The following is a 13,785-nucleotide window of genomic DNA, read 5'->3' as shown; positions in this document are numbered from 1 at the left end:
AGCAGCTGAGAAGATCATTGGAGTCTCTCTACCCTCCCTCCAGGACATTTATGGAACACGTCACACCCGCAAAGCCCTCTGCATCACAGGTGATCCCACCCACCCATCACACAGCTTCTTCAGCCTGCTGCCATCAGGGAGGAGACTGCGGAGTCTCCAGGCCAGGACCAGCAGACTGAAGGACAGCTTCATCCACCAGGCTGTCAGGAAGCTGAACTCCCTCCCGAACCTGCCCCCCCTCCCCTCTTCTTCCCCAGGCACCACTGAACTATGAACTCCCCCCCCCCCCACTAATTATATGATGACATGCACGAGTCACCTGTGCAGCATTGGTCTGCTCACTCACCGCTCACTACCTCATTCGGCATGGAACTACCTCATCAGTCAGTTAAATAACTGCTCTTGGTCACTTGTCACTTTAATCAGACTTAAAATATTTTTAGTAAGTGATTTTTTTCGATTTTCTGTATGTATGTACTGTACATGTGGAAATTGACAATAAAGCAGACTTGAACTTGAACTTGAAATTAAAAGCTGTGAAGGAATCAGTAGAAGAGGGAAGCGAGGGACAGAAAGGTTGTTGTGCGAGGCACATGTGTGAGAAATGTGAAGGAACTGTGAATTGTTGGATAGCGGAAGCAGATAGGAGAGAAAGGAGAACAATGCAGAAGGAATTAGCGGACGGTGACTGATCATCCTGAACAATAGAAGTTCAGCAGCAGGTGATAAATTTTCTACCGAATTAGTCACCTTCTGCCAAGAATTCAGCCCTACCGTGCATGAACTGAGAAGGCTGTTGGCAGTGAAACTGGGGGCTATGAGCTGGCATAAAGTGAGCGGAAAGTTGCAGAAAGAGGACTGTCGGAGAGAACACTGCGAGTGGATGCATCTTAGTAATGCGAGCTACCGAAAGGCCGTTGACGAGCTGGCTGACGGAATAAAAGCAGCATTTCCAGCGCGTGTGGATACAGCAAAGATTGGCAACTGTAGCCAGACCAGAGATGAATGTGTTCAGGACTTTTACCACCGCTTGTACCTGATTTTCAGCAAACACAGCGGGTTGGAGGAACCAGATGAAAGAGGAGATCAAGCTGGCACATGGGAGTGTCACATGCGGAGCTGGTTTTTGAATGGACTGAGACCTGAAATTGCACAAGCAGTAAAGACCAGCTACATAGAGTGGAAAAGTGGACGGCTGTCTGCTGTTTTGGCACACGCTTTGCATGCAGAGGAGATGCAGACGGCGAAGAAGGAAAGAGTTAAAGCCAAGACCAACAGAGAGTGGCAGCTGGCATTTGTGCAAGCCGTGTCGAAGCCGGGGGGCTATTCTGCGCAGCAAAACCAGCAATCGAAATGGGGAAGATGGAAAAGAGGAGGAGGAAGATATCCGAACGAAACTCTGAAAGATGGGGCTGTCGGATCTGCAAGACTGATGAACATGAGATATCGAATTGTACCAGATGCAGACTGTGCAAAAAGGACGGCCATTGGGCGAAGGATTGCCCGGAGAACCGGCGAAATCAACAGGCAGACTGAAGCGAGGGAGACGGAGAGCAGAGAGGAGGGGTCCCGGGCGAGCAACCAACAGTCACAAGTCAGGGAAGTGAAAATTTTCTAACCGCAAACACACACACATACACTAATGTACTTTCTGCTCTCTGCAATGGAGAAAATGCTTGCTTTCCTTTGTGTATATCTGATTCTGTTGAAACGCATCCTGACAAATGTGCTATTATGTTTAAAAGTGAAGCTTTTATGAAAATGCCTAAATATCCTATGCTAGTAGAGGGGATATTGATTGAGTTTTTAGCTGATATATATATATATATATATATATATATATATATATATATATATATATATATATATATATATATATATATATATATAACATATAACACATCTCTTCCATCTTTATTTGACCCTCTAACTTTAACACTCACTATTCTAATTCTATTCTTTAAAAAATCTAACTACCTTTCTAATCTTTTTGTATTCTATTATCTTTTCATTTATTATGCAATTGTATATGTATGTGTGTTTATGTGTAAAGACCTCTAACTAGCTTGCTCTATTCTTTTATTCTTTTTATTTATTATATTAGTTAAAAACCCATCCTACGTGTACTGTGTTAACCAAACTGAGACTTGTTATAGCACTTATATATCATTGCTCTTTTTGTTGTTCTTGATTGCTTCCACTGTCTTCATCTGTAAGTCGCTTTGGATAAAAGCGTCTGCTAAATGAATGAATGTAATGTAAATGTAAATCTATACAGCCATGTGATTTGCAATGCCAACCACAATTAACAGGCGAAATTAATGAGTCAATTTCTGCATCAGGGCACGTAATTTGTGAAAGTTTCACAGTGCCTCTGAATTGTAAACAGAAGGGGGTGAGGTATCGAGTGAGATTCATGCCAAAACCTCACACACACTGAAAATGTGTTTTACTCACGCCCAACGATTCACAAACAAACTCAGTGTGGTTTGCAAATACAAAACATCACTCACAAACTAATGCAGTTTGTTCTGCAAATAAAAAACGTAGCTATCAAACAAATACAGTACGTTTTACATATACAAAGAAACGTATGTCTTCAATGACAAAAATATCCTCCAAGTACAAACTAAAATCTTTCAAATACAAAACAAAATCCTTCAAGTACAAAACAAAAATCCTTCAAGTACAAAACAAAATCCTTCAAGTACAAAACAAAATTCTACAAGTACGAAAAACTGTCACGTGACTTTTGGCACAAAGTTTTCGCCTTGCTGATCCGCACGCAAATGCCTTCAGATCCACACACATGCTAGTAAACCTCTCCACAACAGCAGGTGGCGCTGTTAGCGACTTGCTTGGCGCCGCCACCGACATGGAAACACTAGAGAAGAAGAAACGCTAGCGTGAGGGACGTTTTGAACACGATGAGCGGCTAGCAGGTGAGTTTCCAGTCATTGCTGGTGAAAAATCAGCCTGAAGGGGTTGTTATTCGCTATAACAACCGCCTCGCTATAAATGATCCCACTTATTACATTGCTACCTACAAAATAAATAAATAATTTGACAAAATGTATTGATTTTAAAATCGATTGTATTGCTTCCACTAAAGAAAATAGTCCGTTCCGCGTCCATATCAAGGGTCTGTTTTTCATGGCAAGGGTGTGTTTAGACCTCCAAATCAACCCTGGTCTTCTCCTGCTAGTGTCTAATAGAATATAGAGGCTTTATTCCATGTCAAATCAGTCAGAATCCAGGAAAGTGGTTGCAGCAACATCTCAGATGAAGAGTTTTTCTATATTATATGTGGGTCCCAAAACCAAGGCCTGTAAAAATATTCATATTTTTTGTCAGTCCTTGAGATTGTCATTTTTATAGCATCAAAAACACTATCAGGACCATGTTTGGGCATTAATATCTTAAAATGTTATTCATAGCCTCACCACATTTTGCAGGATGGAAGACCAACATGTTCTTAGTATAACTGAACCAAAGTTTGTACTGTATGTCTATTGAGATTCTACAAGGCCCTAGATTTGGGTAAATAGTAGGGGTGTAACGATACGCGTATTCGTATTGAACCGTTCGGTACGACGCTTTCGGTTCGGTACGCGGTACGCATTATGTATACCGAACGGTTCGTTGGAGTAATTAATTATATTTGGAAAAAAAAAAAAAAAAAGAGAGAGATAGAAATATAATGATATGCGTTCAACAAGGTAGCCCAATAACCCAAACAACGTAACAGGCAACGCCCCTGACACTCCCGAAGAAGAAAAAAAACACCATCTTATATGTTTATGTTAGGCTACTCAGCAGGCGCTCGCTCACTCAGTACGCGCTGAAGGCTCGTTGCAAAATAGCCAATGCGTTTAACAGACTAGAAATGAGAAGATCCCCCAATAACCAACAGGTCTGGTGTTTGGGTGCACTTTGGATTCCCTTTAAGCTATAATGGTGATGGCAAGAGAGTGGTGGATAAAAAAACAACGGTATGTCGCATCTGCAACATGACAGGGTACACCAGCGGGAATACAAAAAAAAAAAAAAAAACACCAGCGGGAATATCTGGGATATATGCGTCAGTACTATCTGGGAAAAGACGAAAAAAAGGAGAAACATGCACGCAGCAAACTATCCCTGCAGCATTTAGACACTATAGCTTACAGGGAATCCAACCCAAACACCAGACCTGTTGGTTATTTTAGGATCTTATATTTCTGGTCTGTTAAATGCATTAGACATTTTGCAACGAGCCTTCAGCGCGTGCTGAGTGAGCGAGCGCCTTACTGTGCGTTCACACCGCCGCCGCCGAGAGCGTCAAAAATCGCTCTGGACGCGCTGCCAACAACGCTGTAGAAAGATTCGTGAGCGCTCTGACGCTCTGACGTAGTTCGAATGATTATCTTGTATTTAAAGGGGCCGCAAAGCAAACAAGCTTGTTGATCTTATATGACTGACCACAAGGTGGGTAACCTTATAAGTTAACCTCATTAAATATTTTAAATGTAAAAGTAAGAAATTGATCGGCGGAAATACCTTTATTGTAGTTATGTTTGCTAACGAAATAAACCAATTAAAAGCCATTTGTGTGGTGTGGCTTTTGTGTTCATGGTAGTCTTATTTCAACATTATAGGAGACATTTACTAGCCTTGGTCTTTATTTAACTTTACCATTAATCTGTGTGCAACCTACATTTCAAACTCTCCTGGTTGAAGTGTAGCTTTAATGCAGTTGGTCAAATCGGTGTTATTTTGAGCAAATGAATTGCATTCCTGCTGAAAATCAAACGTTCTAGCGGGAAAATGTTGCCTATAAATAGTGTTGTGCGCCTTATTAAATTCACATCACGATGGAGGATCAAGTTGTTGCGTTTGGCGTGGGATTGCTCTGCCTGCGGAGAAGACGTCGGAGATCGGTGTGGGTGCATGACATTCTCCAAGCCCGTCAGCAGCTTGGAGAATATCACCGGCTGGTGCAGGAGCTGCGGCTGGACGACGGCAGGTTCCAGCGATATTTCACCTTGGTCCACGCATCATTTTTTTTATTTATGTCCCTGTACGCAAACAGGGACACGTCGTAGATTATTGGGAAACCCGCAACAGCAATGATCAATCTCTCCTCCATTTTGCTTGGGAACTAATGTGGTCGGAACCAAAGTTTACAGGACTGCGTTCTCTGGAATCCTCTCAAGCGGTGGACTTCTACGTTCTGATTGGTTGCTGCCCAACCGCGTCATAGATCATTACCATAAAGTTGCCCTGATTTCAACTCTCCTCGACGCTCTCAACGGCCAAGTCGCGCCGCGCCGCGCCGCTCCTCGCCGCTGCTCGACGCCGGCTCACATTGAAAATGAATGACTTCCGGCCACTTTGACGCTCTCGACGCTGGCGGTGTGAACGCACAGTTAGGGGCCGTTCACATATCGCTCCTAAAAACGCGTGGAAAACGCTAAGTGCGTCTTTCTCCTCCTTTCCAAAGCGCTCGGGCAGAAGCGCTCATGAGGCGTCTGTCTTTGCTAAGCAACAATGACGTGCTCTCTCCATGAGACGCGGAAATTTCAGCGAAGGATAAATGGATTTGCAGCTCTAAAAATCGCTTGCAGTAGGCCTAGCTCTGCTACTAAATTTATTTCAAAATTGCAATCCATATACAACTATGATCAGCTGTTCTTTCATCTTGGCTGAGCTCTCAACCTTGTTACGGGAAAGGATGAAGCTGATTGGTTGGTTCTTGTCACATGACCCGCGGTGCGCTTGCGGCATTCTGAAAAGTTGAGATGTTTTTACATTTTGCTGTATCTAAAACGTATCGAACCGAACCGAACCGTGACATCAGTGTATCGTATCGAACCGAACCGTGAATTTTGTGAACCGTTACACCCCTAGTAAATAGCTAAACCCCTGGTACTGAGGGTATTCTAAACTCATTGTCTGCATCCGTATGATATCAATCATTACATTTTCGTAATCATAATCATGTGTCATTATTTGAGGTCTGTATCACTAATGATATGTAATAATTGATAGCCTGATTGCACTGCAAGTCGCTTTGGATAAAAGCGTCTGCTAAATGCATACATTTAATTTTAATTTAATGGTCATGAAGATATTAAGAATGAACCAAAGTGTAGTTTTTGGTCATTTTACTGGTCATGTTCAGTTAAACCAGTATTTTTGACCTCATACATTTTCCCTCTTTTCCCCTCTCTCTAGGAACTGCTTGCACAAACAATGTTAGAGAGAATCCACACACGGCTCCAGCATATTGTCTGTCAGCAACCCCTTGACCTGGATTACCTTGAATTTGTGTGTTTTCAGGAGGCTGTTCTTTTTAGTTCTGCCTCTAACCAGGTTCTCATCCCAAAAGGCATTTTAGATGCACTCACAGAGCTGCACAAGTTGGTTAAAGGCGCGGTCACACTAGACTTTAAACGTGCAAAATTATTTCGGACACCGCTGCGAATATGGGCGGGAGCAATAAAACGGTCTTTCCTCAATTATCAAAACATGGATTAATATGTGCTTGTACTGTGTCTTTTGCGACGGCGTCGAAAGCGTCTTATTATATTGTACTCTCTGTATCTCTCTCTATATAAATATATACACCCCAAGCAATAAAAATTATAAAACATCCACATTCAAATGTATCATCTGTTCCGGTTGACGCTACAAACCATGCAGATACTTTATTTAATTTTTTATAATCTTTTAAATCTGTATTATATAAAATAGGACGCTGCGCTACAGCTAAAGTTATATAGCGCTTCCTTCACTTTTGAATTTCTCTACAGAGAGGTCACGCAGTGACGTAACGATCTTCTACTGGTCCCACATCTTCACGTGATGCGAATTCGCGAGTCAGAGTTAACCAAACTTGAACTTTGGAACGCAGCGAAATGCGAAATTTTTCGCATGAGCTTGCGTTTCCGGTCTGACGCATTCGCATGCGTATGAATGGAAGTCAATGGAGAGAAAAGTGCAGTGTGACCGCCCTATAAGAAAGAGAAAACCAGGTCCCCATAGTAAAAAAAAAAAGAGAAAGATTGTATTTTTTTTTTTTTTGGTTGTTCCAACCCCCCAGATGTTTTAAGATTGTATTCACACTACAATAAAAAAATAATACAATCTACATGTGTTTGGTTTGAACATTCATTACGACATTAAGAGAGCTGAAAGTCTTAAAGTCCGCTGCTAGCACTGCTTGAGGAAAGCTATTCTTCCTGCTGCCGCTGGCAGTCCTAACACGGGGCATGTCTGCTGGTCTGATTTGATTAAACAGAGAAAAATCAAACATTAGACCACCTCACTGATTTAGAAATATTTATTTGTGTTACTGTAACATGCAGGGGCACTGTTCTGTAAATAAGTGTTCTTTTTGTATTTGTGCTGCATTATCATTGAATCAGGTCCTTTGCTGAGTACATTTTACTGTAAGCCTAGTAAGTGCTGGACATACTCCACAGTAAGTAGGTAGATGTCTGAGCCATGTGATTGGGAGTGTCCCAGGGGATTTATGGCTGCCCTTAGTGCTGCCATTTGTTCATCACTCAGTACATCGTCCATCTCAGGAACAGTGACACCATGGTGTGGCTCATCAGGCAGGCCACTGTCCTCCCAGTCCAAATGTGGTAGGTACAATACCTGCAAAGACATGTAAAGTGTTTATATATGGCAGTGGTTCTCAAACATTTTTACATCAAGGACCCAGACCACATTTGATAACATTTTGTAACAAACTCCAGAAATACAAAATATTAATTCTGAGACTGAATAACATTACTTTCTTTGTCAATGTATGTTCAATGTATGTTCATTGACAAAGAACCCCCCGAACCTTCCTCAAGGACCAGTGCCAAACCCATTGCCAAGTTTATTCTTACTGATTGAATATACTTTAATTAAAATAAAATCTTCACACATACTTCATACATATAGTTCTTTTTAGCAAGGGTTAAGGGTTATTAACAAGCAGGTTATGTCCTAATTTTCAGCTTTAAAAAAAATGCAGCACCCATTGTATGCTGACAGCCTGCTGGTATGATATGGATGCAGAAAATGAGTTTAGAATACCCTCAGTACCAGGGGTTTAGCTATTTACCCAAATCTAGGGCCTTGTAGAATCTCAATAGACATGCAGTACAAACTTTGGTTCAGTTATACTAAAAACATGTTTGTCTTCCATCCTGCAAAGTTTGGTAAGGCTATGAATAACACTTTAAGATATTAATGCCCAAACATGGTTCTCTGATAGTGTTTTTGATGCTATAAAAATGACAATCTCAAGGACTGACAAGAAATATGAATATTTTTACAGGCCTTGGTTTTGGGACCCACATATAATATAGAAAAACTCTTCATCTGAGATGTTGCTGCAACCACTTTCCTGGATTCTGACTGATTTGACATGGAATAAAGCCTCTATATTCTATTAGACACAAGCAGGAGAAGACCAGGGTTGATTTGGAGGTCTAAACACACCCTTGCCCTGAAAAACAGACCCTTGATATGGACGCGGAACGGACTATTTTCTTTAGTGGAAGCAATACAATCGTTTTTAAAATCAATACATTTTGTCAAATTATTTATTTATTTTGTAGGTAGCAATGTAATAAGTGGGATCGTGTATAGAGAGGCGGTTGTTATAGCGAATAACAACCCCTTCAGGCTGATTTTTCACCAGCAATGACTGGAAACTCACCTGCTGGCCGCTCATCGTGTTCAAAACGTCCCTCACTATAGCGTTTCTTCTTCTCTAGTGTTTCCATGTCGGTGGCAGCGCCAAGCAAGTCGCTAACAGCGCCACCTGCTGTTGTGGAGTGCGAATTACATGGCGGTTTACTAGCATGTGTGTGGATCTGAAGGCATTTGCGTGCGGATCAGCAAGGCGAAAACTTTGTGCCAAAAGTCACGTGACAGTTTTTCGTACTTGTAGAATTTTGTTTTGTACTTGAAGGATTTTGTTTTGTACTTGAAGGATTTTGTTTTGTATTTGAAAGATTTTGTTTTGTACTTGAAAGATTTTAGTTTGTACTTGGAAGATATTTTTGTCATTGAAGACATACGTTTCTTTGTTCATCTAAAACATACTGTATTTGTTTGATAGCTACGTTTTTTATTTGCAGAACAAAATGCATTAGTTTGTGAGTGATGTTTTGTATTTGCAAACCACACTGAGTTTGTTTGTGAATCGTTGGGTGTGAGTAAACACATTTTGTGTGTGTGTGAGGTTTTGGCATGAATCTCACTCCATAGTGAGGTGCTGAGGCATGCTTTTCTCTACACCCCTGCATGTCCTGTGCCTTTGATGGGGAGATAATTGTTGTCCAAACTAAATTTGACGTTGACCGCAGACTCTGGGGGTGGCCAAGGGGCAGAGAAAGAGCAGATTTGCTGTCTGCAAGCAGAACCAAAATGGGCATATGAATGGCACATCATAAATTCTGATTGGGATGGAATGATGTATGAACTGGCTAAAGATAGAACAAAACCATTTGATAGAGAAATCATGTTGCCTGACAAATTGCATTGCATGTCACGTTGTAATGCAGCGAGATGACCAGTATGAAAAAGGTCTGAGGGAGGAAAAGGAGAAACTTTACATTTTGAGAAAATGCTTTAGACAGTAAATGTGTGTGCAGTCTCAGTTTGCCTGACAGAAAAACAGCTTCAGTTATACTCAATGGCAGAAGATTCTGTGCCTCAGGGCCCAGATTAGACTTGTTTGTGAAAAATAAACTATGTTTATGCCAAAGACTGGAGACAGATAGGGGAGGGGGTGAAACACAGTGAGAGTCTGGGAGCGTTTATGACTGAGTGCAAGCATGACATTGAAACAGAGAGTGTTGTGGTACCCATTGACAAAAGAAAGAGGGGGAATCATTGCATGACAATCATTTGCGCCTCATTAATACATCCAGCATTAACAAAAGTGCCATCAGAGTTATGGGCAAAACACAAATATGATGTGGGTTTGATTAAAGGATGTGAACCAGTTGTGGTCACCCCAAAATCTGATTATAGACCATGTCAACGTCAATACCCTCTAAAACAAGAGGCAATTCTTGGTATAGAAACAGTGTTTGAGTCATTATTAAAGGAGGGAATAATGGTGCCATGCAATGATTCTCCAGTTCGCACTCCAATTTTACTGTAAAAAAAGATAAGGGATGTGGGTCAGCCCACAGAGTGGCGATTTGTACAGGATTTACAGGCTGTGAACGCTGCTGTCATGCAAAAGAGCTCCATCAGTGCCAAATCCATACACAATTTTATCACAAATACCACAAGATGCAACATTCTTCTCAGTGGTAGATTTGGCAAATGCATTTTTTTATCATGCCAGTTGATAAATACAGCCAATTCTGATTTGCATTTGCATTTGAGGGCAAAGGTTACAACGAAGCCCTAAGAAGGAGTTTGGAAGCTTTGACCCTGACAGTAGGTACAGCTCTGTTACAGTATGTGGATGATCTTTGCTTGTGTGCTCTTGATGAGCTTAAATGTGTAAACTGACACTGTGACCGTCCTGAAGCATCTGGCTCAGGAGGGCCATAAAGTCAGCCTGACAAAACTGCAGTTTGTAAAACAACAGATTACATTCCTGGGGCATGTAATAACACCGAATAGCAAATCACTGTCTGAAAAAGGGGTTACAGCTACAAGAAAAGTCCCAAAACCAGTAATAACAAAGAAACAAATGCTTAATTTTTGGGGATGTGTTCCTATTGTTGAATATCTATTCCAAATTATGCAATTTTTGAGCTGCCCCTGAGAGCCCTGAGAGGGAAGGGGTTGAATTTATATGAAAGGATTGAGTGGACAGAGAAAGCGGAAGAGGTATTGAACATGAAAGTTCAGCTCTCTGTTGCGCCAGAAAAACCCTTTGTTCAGATGGTTGATGAGAAAAATGTATTTATGACTTCTGTATTGTTGCAACAGCATGGAGACAAACCGAGACCTGTGGCACATTTCTTTTCCAGCAAACTGGACCCAGTTGCAGCAGGCCTGCCACACTGTCTGAGGGCTGTGGCAGCTGCTGAGAAGGCCGTGATGGCTTCTAGAGAATTCGTAGGTTACTCTGATCTGACATTGATGGTGTCTCACACAGTGTCCATGATTTTGCAGGAATAGAAAACATCACGATGGTTAAGATATCATACTATTCTGCTTGATATGACTAACATCACTGTTAAGCGATGCACAAGCTTGAATGCTGCTACTCTCCTTCCAACAGAAGAGGATGGGGAAAAGTATCATTGTTGTTTAACAGCACTTGAACAAGTGTGTACGCCACGTCCAGACCTGTCTGACGTGCCACTCGAAAATTGTGAAAATGTCCTCTTTGTGGATGGCTCAGCTTTTAAAGATCCACAAACAGGCCTGAATAAGGTTGGTTATGCAATAACAACTGAATTTGACATTGTGGCCTCTAGCTCATTCCCATCAAATTATTCAGCACAAGCAGCTGAGCTTGTGGCATTAAAGAATTGTGGTTTACAAAAGGGTTAAAAAAATTATGCAGAAATTTTTCGAAAAAGATTTGTCATTTGTAATAATGTGGCAAGAGGCATAGAAATGTCTCAGGTATCCCAGACAGCACAGATGGATTTCATTGAACTGTTCCCATGTGAAGGGAAGGGAAAATGGTTTGGTATTTGTGGACATGTGGTCCAAATGGGTAGTGGTCTGCTCAATGTCCAAACAGGATGCAGCAGCAGTAGTAAGGGCTCTGCTGACTGAAATAGTCCCGTGATGGGGAAATTCCACGAAAAAGCAGTTCTAGCAATGAAACACATTTTGTGTAGGGGCAATAAAAATCTAATTGGCTAAGTGTTGTGAGAAAACTGGACTCACATGGGTTAAGGTGCTCCCAATCGTTCTCATGTACATGAGAATGAGAAATTGATCCAGAGTAAACCTGAGCCCTTTTGAAATTCTCTTTGGCAACCCACCATTTGTGAGTATTGAAGGGGTTAAACAACAGCTACCATCTACAGGTGTGTAAGCATGACACGTTGAGTTAATGCAAGGAAATATCTTTTCTGTTGTCTAATGTCTGTGTTCAGGTGAAAGCTGCTCAGGAGAAGGTTGCTGAAATTCCACTGCACAACCTGAAACCAGGAGATTTCGTGATGGTACGAGATCTGAGGAGAAAGAGCAGGAAGGCGAAAAGGTGGCTGGGACCGTTCCAGGTGCTTCTGACCACTCACACGGCTGTGAAGGGAGCAGAGAGACCAACGTGGATCCAGGCTACCTGCATCTGAGGAAGAGGAGCCGAGGGAGTAAGGATCTGGAGACACACATGTCAACAAGGCCAAGAATCCAGCCTAAACATCAAGCATCCTTATCAGCGGGAAGAGCAAGGTTAAGACTGAAAAACAGCATCGAAGTAGTCTGTGCACAAGTGAAAAGATAAATATGAGCATCATAGTTGGGTACATCATGTTGTTATCATATTCCAGACTACAGTGACAATGTTATCAATATCATCACACACATGAGAATGGCTGTAAAAGAGCCTGAACGTACACATAATGCTGCTAAATGATTTTTGCTGCTATTTTGTCTACCATGTATTTTTTAGTTGATATCCAGCTCAGTACAGAGACTGGTGAAGCTTACCATTTAACATCAAATGGTTCAAATGACTGTGTACAATGAAGACGTTATCATGGATTTGAGTAGGGAGAAAACTACTGATGGAGGGACAAACAGTAGTGGAAGCTACAGTGAAATGTGTTAAATGTATGAGATTTATGAGATTTTTTTCTTTGAAGTAAGTAATGTTCAGGCCTATCTGAATCTATACTGTTTGCTTGCTTGAAATAGGGTCTGTCCCCATATAAAAAGCCTTGGCATATTTTCTAACTTCTTTTACAAACTTAAGAGGGTGATCATTTATGAGAAAAGCAGGGATGAAGAGTATAAATGTGATGATATGCCTTAAGTTTGCTTTATTTTGAATTATGCTTGTATTCTTGAGTGTGAATTTTTTGATTTTAGATTGTGTTTGTATCTGCGACGTGACTGAGGGTCTGACTAAATGTCAGGAATGCAGTAGAAGTGACTTACTCGTTTAGCCCGGCGCCCAGAGCAAACATAATTTTAAGTGTGTAGTGAAAGTATAACCAGAATGAATTTTTATGTTTTATTGATCAATTAATGATAAAAAAAAAATTTGTGGTGGAAAAAATTCATTGAACATTGCTTCTGTATACCTATATATGCATGTGTTTTCTTAGAATTGCTGTGTGGTTCAGAAGGGTGACACCTGGGGGGAAAACAAATGTCTGAGTATGACCTGAGAGGGTCATTGGGCCATATAGTGGGGGGACAATGTCTGAGGATGGCCTGAGGGGGTCACCTAAGTCCTAAATGTGTGAGAAAACAGCCCATAGAGAGTGTTCCTTGTTATGTGTGGAAATTTACAGCTGCTGAGACTCTGTAACCTTGGAAGCAGCAGAGGTATATAAGGTGGAGGACTGCCCTCTTCCTGGGTTGGTTTCACTCTGCAGGAACTCAGTGTTGCTGTATGATTGTCTGACCTTCTTTATAAAGAATAAAAGCTTTTTGTTAATTATATCTAAATTTGAGTCTGTCTCTTATACTGACGAGAGTTGATTTAAATTTTGCCACGACAGCCATATGTTAAACTTTCCATGTCCGTGGGGAGACCGTTATGGACCACTAGGTAGGCGTGACATAATCATCATCATGGGAGAGTGTGGGAGAGGCTCTGAGAGGACGAACGTGTACCTCCCATTTTTTTATGACCGTGCAGAC

The 13,785-nt window shown here is 41.4% G+C and overlaps 1 protein-coding gene across 1 annotated transcript; it reads left to right on the top strand.

Moving 5' to 3' along the window:
- Positions 1-679: 679 nt before the first annotated feature.
- Positions 680-13,584, top strand: LOC127953420 (uncharacterized). The gene is made up of 2 exons (XM_052552666.1): positions 680-1,594; positions 12,069-13,584. The coding sequence occupies exons 1-2, from the start codon at positions 818-820 to the stop codon at positions 12,264-12,266; spliced, it is 975 nt and encodes a 324-aa protein (XP_052408626.1). The 5' UTR covers positions 680-817; the 3' UTR covers positions 12,267-13,584.
- The last annotated feature ends 201 nt before the right edge of the window (positions 13,585-13,785 follow it).

Source organism: Carassius gibelio, chromosome B3, assembly GCF_023724105.1.
Source record: "Carassius gibelio isolate Cgi1373 ecotype wild population from Czech Republic chromosome B3, carGib1.2-hapl.c, whole genome shotgun sequence".
Lineage (NCBI taxonomy): Eukaryota > Metazoa > Chordata > Actinopteri > Cypriniformes > Cyprinidae > Carassius > Carassius gibelio.
Note: the sequence above shows the minus strand (reverse complement) of the source record. Positions and strands in the feature narration are given on the sequence as shown.